Source organism: Nuphar pumila, chromosome 12 (assembly GCF_984573655.1).
Source record: "Nuphar pumila chromosome 12, dmNupPumi1.hap1.1, whole genome shotgun sequence".
NCBI lineage: Eukaryota > Viridiplantae > Streptophyta > Magnoliopsida > Nymphaeales > Nymphaeaceae > Nuphar > Nuphar pumila.
In genome coordinates, this window is record NC_143260.1 from 36,483,331 (window position 1) to 36,493,506 (window position 10,176).

The following is a 10,176-nucleotide window of genomic DNA, read 5'->3' on the forward strand; positions in this document are numbered from 1 at the left end:
GCTGCAAGGATCTTCAACTGCCCGATATCCGACCTTCCTGTTAATTTCTTGGGTCTATCATTGCACTCACTGTAGCCGTTGAGAACTTCGTCTTGGACGTCTACTATAGAGCGGGTGCAAGGGAGATTACAGTCTTGGAAGGACCGATATTTATCTTTTGCGGGACGATTGACGCTCATTCGCCATGTTTTGGCTAGATTACCAGATTTTCGTATGAGCATGTCCATTATACCGACGATAGTAGAACGAACGATTAACCGTTTGCTTTCGCACTTTCTTTGGTCTGGGAATGCTTCTCACAAAAAGTACTCGCTTGTTTCTTGGCAGCAGATCGTTCTCCCGAGGCAGCAAGGCGGCTTAGAGATTCCGGCTCTGAGAAAGAGGAGCATCGTTTTAGTCTTGAAGTGGGCATGAGTCGCTTCCACATCTCCATCTTCTTGGGCTACGTTTGTTAGGGAAAAATATGGTAGTCTACCTGACTCCCTTCTTTCGACACCCAGTTCAGTGTGTCATTCGTCCCTCTGGTTGGAGTGGCGAAAAACACTTCGCTCCTTCAGTGACAGGGATCTTAGGCCTGGCCATGGCTGCCCGTGGCTTCACTGGGCCATGGCGAGCGAAGATAGGTTCTCCATTAAGCAAGTTTACTATTCCTTGTTGTCATCCGGGATGGACTGGTTTTCCATTGATTGTATATGGGGTAAGGGGCCCGCTCCAAGGGCAAAAGCGTTGGCGTGGCTAGTCGTTCTGGATTGTGTTCAAACCCAGATTAATGTCAAGAAATGGGGGCTTTAATTTCCCAGCATGTGTGTTCTTTGCGAGAAGGCAGTAGAGGACACGACTCACCTATTTTGGTTTTGCCCGGTAGTTCTAGACCTATTCTTTCAAACTTGGGGTGCACCGCCTGTTCAAACTCGTTCGAGTTCTGTTATTCAGGACCTCTTGTTTGGTCCCATGAATTTACGAAACAAAAAAAAAGGGAGATTATTGTGGCAGGTATGGTTGTTTTCAGCATGGTGGGTGATATGGACTGAAAGAAACGATATCTTTTTCAGGGGCATCAAATTCAATTTTGGAAGGCTACGTCAGCGGGTTATGTCTGATGTGTATCTGGCTCTTAAATTACATAGTAGAGACGGGGGGTTGGATCTACTTGTTCTCTGCACTGTGCACAATCACCGTCTAGATGGTGGCTGTCTTACTCTTATGTTCCTCTCTCATCCAATATTCTGTTGGATGTATTTTGGTAATGTTGAATGATAAATGCTCTCTCTCTCTCTCTCTCTAGCTAGATGGGAAGAACACCTTGCTGTGCGAAACTTGGTTTGAAGAAAGGGAGATGGACGGCTGAAGAAGATGAGATATTGACAAAATATATTCAGGCAAATGGGGAAGGGTCATGGAAAATATTGCCCAAGAATGCAGGTTAGAAGCTACATTTTTCTTACTGTCTGTTTTTATTGGTCAGTTTTTCTTTGAGAATCTGTGCTTTCATTGAGAATCATTGAAGTGTTAGTTTTTCGGTTTCTACTTGGAAACTAATTAATTAAGATTAACTTCCTTTTGTGCTGAAATGTTTGACCTTTTATGTTGTGTTGAAGGATTATTGAGATGTGGGAAGAGTTGCAGACTCAGATGGATCAACTATCTTAGATCAGATTTGAAGAGAGGAAACATATCTGCAGAGGAAGAGGAAATCATTATCAAGCTACATGGATCATTGGGTAACAGGTACTAGTATGGATTTTTATCACAACACTTTCTGGTCTGTGTTTTAGTTGCTTAATTTCCTTGGTCTGGACCAACTGGAGGCTGCCATGAACTTGAGCTCATGATCAGCCTGGTTCGAGTTGTATAGTGTTGGTGCAACACCCGACTGTAGTGCTAAGGACGCCAACCTGGCTGGAGACAAAGAATGGGGTTGCTTTGGGATTACTCCTTGCTCTAGTGTCTGTAATTAGTGTCTAGAACTCTTTTTGGTTTAAGACAGGAGAGTTGGATCTACTAATGCTCTACCTCACTGATTGATAGAGAATGGCTGTTTTTACTACTAAGCTCTAGGAAAGTCCCCAAACAGCACCCACCCACACACACACACACACACACACACACACACACTTGGTAGGTGTTCATTTGGGTATGTCCCTGTACACACCTATCTTGGATCCAATACATTGGTTGGATAATCAAAAGATCCTAATAGATGTGATTTCCTTGATTTGTTTAGTAAAACAACAAATCTTGGATTATGTGATTACAACGTTCATGTAAGAAGGATATACATATTTTTTTGGGGGTAACCAGATCAACGGCTTACAATGTATCAAATTTTCAAAGTAAAAAAATCATAATTTTACTTCAAAAGAATATGATTAAACGTGTGATCCCTAGCAAAAAATCCATGACAAACACATGGATGGTATGAGAGAGAGAGAGAGAGAGAGATTATTGATCTGAGTGCTCAATTGGTGCACGCCTTAACCGGCTTATGTGTGCGTGTGTATGTGACCTAAGACCCAATGTTGTCAGTATCGGAATCAGACTTGTATCGTTTGGCCAAAGATTCAGGTGAATCGGCCGATACTGATTCTCAAGTGAATTGTTGTGAATCTGTCAAAAAATAATTAAAAATATTGTGTATCAGTAAGAACGTGACACATGTTAAAGATATAAAAAATAATGTTAAAAATTTAATTTTAACCTATTTTTATATTTATTATAATATTAAAAACTTTTATACCTACTGGGCAGTAATACAGAGGTCCCTTTTTCTGTTTTTTGAAATTGATTATATAGGTTAGACTTAATAGAGTTTTTCTCTTTCGTTTTTTCTTTTAAATACAAGGAAAGGGTGATGTAATTTGAAGTATTGATTTGATATCTTGGGTTGTGCAGGTGGTCTTTGATAGCAGGGCATTTGCCAGGCAGGACTGATAATGAGATCAAGAATTACTGGAAGTCTCACTTGAGCAGAAAGATTCACAGCTTTAGGAGAGGAGCCCATGGGTACCCTCTCATCATTGACACTGGAAAACTTGTTGGTGGTAATTATAAGAGGAAAGGTACCAAGAATAGCAGCCTAAAGAACTCAAGTGACGAGGCCAGGAAGGAGAGAGGTGAGAAAGGTGGCACAATAGGAAAGACCATACTTGTGGAAGAGAAAATAATGGAAAGAAATTCAGCCATAGGTCCTAATAAAGAGAGAACATTCAAGGACAGGCTAGAAAGCGAAGGAAGTTGTGGGATCATGTGTGGCACTGAGGAGAGAGAAAGTGGGTCTTTTAGAAATGAAGGGAGAGAGGGTGAGGTCTTTGGTTTGCACCAAGAGAGAGAAAGTGTGGCACTGGGTGTGGAACGAGAGATAGAAACTGGGGTTTTTCAGAAATGATGAAGGGAGAGAGTTTGAGATATTGGGTTTAGATCAAGAGAGAGAAAATGAGGTACTGGGTGTGCAGCAAGAGAGAGAAACTGGGTTTTTGACAAGTGAAGGAAGAGAGGATGATGTATTGGGTTTACATCAAGAGGGCGAAGAGGGTTTTGCGTGTTCCCCCGAACATGCACTGTGGCTACAGTGCATGTTCCCGCGTCTTTACCGAGTGCCGCGTTGCGCTCAGTGGGGTGTACGGGCACGCCGTACACCACCATACACCCGCCTGCAGGATGTAGGGGGTGTACGGCGTGACCATACACCCGATTGAACTCCACGCGGTGCTCAGTCGGGACCCAAGAACACACACTGTAGCTACAGTGCATGTTGGGGTGGAGGGAGGGACATATAACCTGCCCCAAGAGGGTGGAGTTGGTTATTGGGTGTGAAACAAGAGAGAGAAAGTGGGGGAGCCAAGTGTTGGTCACGAGAGAGAGTGTGTTGAATTTGGTGGTGGTCAAGAGGGAGAGCTGGGGTTGGTAGCGAGACAAAAGGTGACCTCAGCCCTCCTTTGGAGTGGTTCAATAAGGAGGTTGAAAAGTTCAGTGTGGAGTGTTTGGGGGAAAAAATTGGGGATAGAAGATGGGGAAATGCTCTCATGACTGGCTGTGGGAGAGTGAGGGTTGAAAAGAGGGCCTTAATAACTTGATTCAAAGTTTTTGCCCTTGCAAAAAGAGGGGTTCGGGGGCTCCATCGAGCACAGGTTCTGCTGCGCGATCATCGAGAGGGTGTGTGTGGTGGGTGGGGGGGGGGGACTTGGTTGATGCTAGTCCTTTCTTTCACATATATGCACCCATATGTAATCCATGGATGAGTGTTTTTTTTTTAAGGTAAGCTGGGGTTAGGCAGACCCCTACCAGTTATACAAAGATACCATGGGATTTGAACTTGTAACGTCCCAACAAAAGGAGACGTGCATTAGCTGCAAATACCAAACAATTATACAACGATACCATGGGATTTGAACTTGTAAAGTCCCAACAAAAGGAGACGTGCACTAGCTGCAAATACCAAACAAGGGAAACCCCCGTCGGTAATGGAGGCGTGGTTCTGCTTTAGAATAGGGCCCACTACAAACCTCCCCAATATAATAAATTAAGCCCTGTTGGCAAGCCCAGTGGTCAACTTATGATATGATCCCTAGTGGGAATTGAACCCAAAAGCACAGATGTAAATGAATGATCCCAATTCGGTCTAACCACATACTCCTAAGTGGGCATCTGTTTCTTTTATTTTTTGAAAGGTAAGCTAGGGTTAGGCAGACCCCTACCAGTTATACAGCAGTACCGTTGAGATTTGAACTTGCAACATCCAAGAACAAAGTGACGTGCACTAGCTGCTCCTACCAGACAAGCAGAGCCCCCATTGGTCCGAAGTGTGCATTTATTCATTTGCAAAAACACCAAAAAACGAATAAACTATTCCTGACATGCGGCTGACCTATGAGTGAGAACTTTAACTAGTGTTGGGACGTTGCAAGTTCGAACCCCAAATGGTATGGTTGTACGTATAACTGGGGGTTCTGCTTAACCCCAGCTTTGTCTGTCCAAAAAATAAACTCTAACTAGTATATACTTTTGAAAAGGAAACAGAATTTTCATCTAAGAATCTAATGAAAATAGGCTGATTTACTTATTGGTTGCAATTATAACGTGTACAGGATTGAGAATCTATGATTGGATTGGCATTAACTTAATTTGGTAGCACATTTGTGATTTAGAGAGAGAAAAAGTGACGGTCTCTGTGTAATGATTGCTATAGCCATTACTTGACTTATGTGGAGACCCATGAATTTGTTGAAAGTTTCTTGGTCTGATGTCTATCCTCACTAGATGATTATTTTGGCTTACCTAGCTCAAATGAGGCTTACCTAGGGACCTCTCTCTGAGACTAAAGACAAATGGAAGAAGGTAGACGCTACCGAGATCTTCAAGCATGAGCACACAAACAAGGAAAAGCAGCTTCAGAATGAAGAACAAATGGAAAGGGGTTTATAACCCATCTCTCTCTCTCTCTTTCTCTCATAGAGGGTAGGGTTCGCTTCAGACATTTTTCAGAATTTGAAGCCACTAAAATGAATTTTTTAGAAATCATGATGAAATTTCATGAGGGCTTGCAAAAACCCCTTTAAAAGTTACTATTTCAAATACACGACCTAGATATGAACAAGCATCCCAAATTCCAAAGAGATATGAATGACATTGTGTCGGGGCCAACAAAATATTGTTTTGGGAACCCCAAAAATTTTATTTGGGGTAACTCATGAAACACTGCCTTAATCACGGCTTGTCTGGCAGGAGCAGGTAGTGCACATCACCTTGTATTGGGACGTTGCAAGTTCCAATCCCAATGGTATAGTTGTATAACTGGTAGGGGTCTGTCTAACCACAACTTTCTCTAGGGTTGACAGTGGAACGGGGGGAAATGTGGCTCCGCAGTGTTTGGATCGGGGATAAAGGACATGAAACAAAGATGAAAGTTAAAATCAAAACCCGTGTGGGAATAGACTTACGCTTTCTTCCACCTTGCCCCATCCCCGCCTTGCCCTGCCCCACCCCACCCCGTCCCCAATCCTTTAGGGATGGCAGTGGACCGAAGAGAAATGGGGCCTCGCTCCATTTTGACCGGGGATGGAGCTCATGAAACAGAGATGGAGGCGGGGATGGAGGTTGAAATCAAAACCCGTGCAGGAATGGAGGGTAGGATATTGAGACGGGACGGGGTGGAGACCTTGTCTCTCACCCCCGCCCCTATCTACTACCATCCCTAGCTTTTTTTGTTGAAAAAAAAAAAAACTGGTGAACAAAGCCCTAATAAGCCACAAAAATAAAAAGAATAAACTTATGTCTGACATATAGCTGACCAAGAGATGGCCACTACCACACCAATTGATATCTACTTTGAAAAGGAGACTAAATTTTGATCAAGCATCTGTTGAAAATAAATTGATGTACTTGATGGTACAATTATAATACGTGAATGAAGCAATTAGGTTGGCATTAACTTAATTTACCAGCAGAATATATCTTAGCCCCTCATAATGATTGTTATAACATTTACTTTACTTCTATGCTGACACATGGTTTCATTTAAGCCCATACAATTTCTTGCCCTGGTCAATTATTTTGCCACAATTGACAAGCTATGTAAATTGTTACCTAAAAAAACAGACAATGACGTAGATGACCGTCGCTTTTATTGGAAATACCATTGCTAACTGCAAGTTAGAAAATATAACCAACATTGTTAATTTAATGCTTACTTGACACTTTTGTCCTTTGTCGCCAAAAAATGTATACAACTTATTTTTCAGGTAACAACTTACATGGGGCTTGATTTTTTTAGGCGACAATTGACATGGTGCCTAATTTTTTTTCAGGCGACAATTACATGACGAAGGCGTCTAATTTGTTAGGCAACAAAAGGATAAAACTGTCAACAAAAAATCAGGTGGCCATGTTTGGCATATTTTGAGTAGGGAATTGGTCGTGTTTGACATATTTCTCTAGTCTAGTCTTGGCCAAAAACAAGAAATTTTGCCAAAACTGAGTACCATCCACATCATTTCCCCCGCAAAAAAAAAAAAAAGACAAGCTATGCAAATTGATACTCCCCTTGTCCTTTTCTGATCTCTATAAGCTACTATTGAAAATCACAATTAAATACATGTGGGGTTAAATTTGATGCAACACATCATTTGAGAAAATTACATGTGATTAATGATCACTTGAGGGTCAAACTCATTCAATATGTTTGTCGACTAAGAGCCTACTGGACTAATTTATAAATCTAGCTTCATTTTTACAATTAAGTTGTCAGATACATACATTTTTTTTTTATGTGGAAAGAGTTGATGATAGACCAATTTTGTATCCTTTATATTTTTTAAATATCATAACTATGCTACTATATAGGATTATTTACAAAAACATACCCAAAATATTTTCACAATTCATACACACCCCAAAAAATTATTATTTCAAACGAATACCAGATTTATTTTATGGTTGCCCGAAAGCGCACCTATGGTCAATTCTTTAGTCCGTCTTTCCTATTTTGAATTAAATTCATGACTTTATTCTTAAGGAAAAAACAATTATATCTATAGAGAGAGAGAAAGAGAGAGATTTGTAAGGTTAAATTAGATAAATAAGGATTATTTAGTGAGGGTAAAACTTGTATAGTTTTGAAGTTACTAACTATTAACTATGGTTAAAGGATCAATAGTTACAAGGGGTATAAGTATTTTAGTATGAATATGAATGATCAGAAAGGGTCAGGTATGTTTTTGTAAATAACCCTAATTTATATTGCTAACAGTCCGCAACATAGTTGTTACACCCTTTCGTGTCTCGTATCAAGCATACCAGTACTAGATACTGTTACGAAATTCTTTTTTAAAACCATAAATAGAAGTATCAAATGTTTAAGAAACTTGTTTCAATAATTTGCAAAACTTGTATCATCATGCATAGAAACTGGTTTTATTACATTATAAATGAGTATCAAGTTTGTTTCTATTTGCATTTCTGCATACAAACATCAATTTTATTTTACAAAAACATTATTTTTGTTAAGAGTTTTAAGTATTATAATTTTTGAAAAAAATTATTATACAATAATTATTGAAAAAAAATCATTATGAACTAGGGTAATGTAGTCAAAATGAAAAAAATTGCAAGCAAAAGTGACAATGTATCATTAATAATTGTTAAAAATTTAAACGGTGATTGGGCTTGATCAGATACATTTTAGCTTTAAATTTTTTAAAGCCAACCATCAACCTTCATGATTTTCAAGCCACCAATTCCTAAGTTGCTCGAGTTGTTCTGCTAAATTTTCATCTTTTAACCACCATAACTCAAATTTGAATAAATATTTTATTTGGTCAATACTCGAACTCTCACTACAAAAAAAAACATTAATTAGCGACGAAAATTTGCGACAGAAATAACCCGTCACAAATTTGTGATGGATTAGCTAGAGAAAACTACTCATCCCTAAAATTAGAATTAGAGACAGACTTAGTGATGAAACAATTCTGTCTTAAAATCCATCGCTAATTAGCGATGAAAAAAATCCGTCTCCAACTCTGTCTTAGCTTCGCGATGGATGAGCGACAAATTTTTTTTGTCGTGACTTAGTCGCTAATTGGTGATGGATTTTGAGACAGAATTTTTTCATCGCTAATTTCCCCTGTAAAACCCTAATGTGAGCACTTTTCTTTCCCTTTCTATTTCATCCGTCGACCATCACCGCCCGTCGCCGTGTGCCATCGTCGTCTGCCACCCGCCGACCTCTTCTTCTTCTGCCCCCTGTCGCCGCGCTGCTCACCATCTCCGCCCCCGCTCTTCGGTGACCCACCGGCGATGCCCTCCAGAGACCTCATCCCCTGCGTCTGGCCCACCCTCTCTGCCTCGCTAGCAACCCCACCTCCCTCTCCGCCCTCATCCCTCTTCGCCCTCTCTCCTCTCCCATCCGACCTCCAGCCTCCGACCATATACTGTGGGAGTCCTCCCCACCTGCGACCCTCCCTCGCCGACCTCCTCTTATTCCTCCCCCTCTCATCTTCCTCCCTCTCTGGCAGCCTTACCGTGCACTTAATAGACCACAGAGAGCTGAACCCGCCTTCCTCCTCTCTCTCCCCGACTTTGCCTCCCCTCTCACTGCCGCCCTCATCCCTCTTCGCCCTCTATCCTCTCTCGTCTGATCTCCAGCCTCTGACCGACAGCCGTCAGAGTCTCCACCCACCTGCGACCCTCCCTCGCCGACCTCCTCTTCTTCTTCCTCCCTCTTCGACAGCCTCAATCACACTCTTCTCCCTTAACCCACGCCGGTGAACTTGTCGTCGGTTGTCCTCCTATTCTAGTAGCCTCATTCTGCAGCCGACCCGTGGCCAGATACCCTTCGTCGGTGAGTCTAAAGGTATACCGCCTCTCTCTCTGCCAAACGGTGGCGGAGTGCTGCTCTTGTCGTATATAAATGTGCATTGTAGGTACATAGTTGCACTAATTGCGTGATGCTTAGTGCTAAGCATCACATGCGGCTAAAAATGCAATGCAAAAAAGAAATAAGAAAAAAATGCAAAGGCAAAAGCAATGCAAATCAGATAAATATCCGTGATGAGTAAGTAATACAAGCGCATCACATGTTATTTACTCTCTTGGATGCAACATTTTTTTGTTCACACACTCACTTAGTTGTGGATATTTAGGACTGCTTTGCTGGAGTTCAGAGATCACGCTGAGCATGATTTGAATGTATGAAAATAGAAGTGCTCTTATTTTTGTACTTCAAAATTCATGCTAGTCATGGTAGTAGTTAGCGAGATATTAGAGTGTGTTTGTTGTAGGTACATATTTGATATTATTGTGATATGAATGATTAAATATATTACAATGTTTGGCGTTACTGTATCCATGCTTGTATGAAGTTATTTTCGAATTAATTATGCTCTTCATGTGAAATTACATGCTTAAATTGAATGTATTGTATTTATGAATGTGATTTCATCTTTCTAAATATTTTTGTGATATATATATATATCATTATATACACCAACAATGCATGGTAAATTTAATATTTTATTTATCGACACATTATTATGATTCTCTTTTAACTGATGAAGATAATATCCGTAATATTATAGGATAAAATGACTGCAAATCGTAAATGAATGTACTGTAGGATAGTTGATAATGAGGTGTTGCTTGAATATATGGATGGTGTTGACAATTTTATTGAATTTGCAA

The 10,176-nt window shown here is 40.7% G+C and overlaps 1 protein-coding gene across 1 annotated transcript; it reads left to right on the top strand.

Annotated features, from left to right (window-relative positions):
* Positions 1 to 1,289: 1,289 nt before the first annotated feature.
* LOC149820699 (uncharacterized) lies at positions 1,290 to 3,695 on the top strand. The gene is made up of 4 exons (XM_089981846.1): positions 1,290 to 1,422; positions 1,599 to 1,728; positions 2,893 to 3,370; positions 3,405 to 3,695. Exons 1-4 carry the CDS (start codon positions 1,290 to 1,292, stop codon positions 3,693 to 3,695), a joined length of 1,032 nt encoding a protein of 343 aa, XP_089837972.1.
* Positions 3,696 to 10,176: the final 6,481 nt, after the last annotated feature.

Coding starts and splice junctions, on each gene's coding strand:
- LOC149820699 (XM_089981846.1), top strand. CDS start 1,290: ATGGGAAGAACACCTTGCTGTGCGAAACTTGGTTTGAAGAAAGGGAGA. Junction 1,423..1,598: donor AATATTGCCCAAGAATGCAG/GTTAGAAGCTAC, acceptor GTTGTGTTGAAG/GATTATTGAGATGTGGGAAG. Junction 3,371..3,404: donor AACGAGAGATAGAAACTGGG/GTTTTTCAGAAA, acceptor AGAGAGTTTGAG/ATATTGGGTTTAGATCAAGA.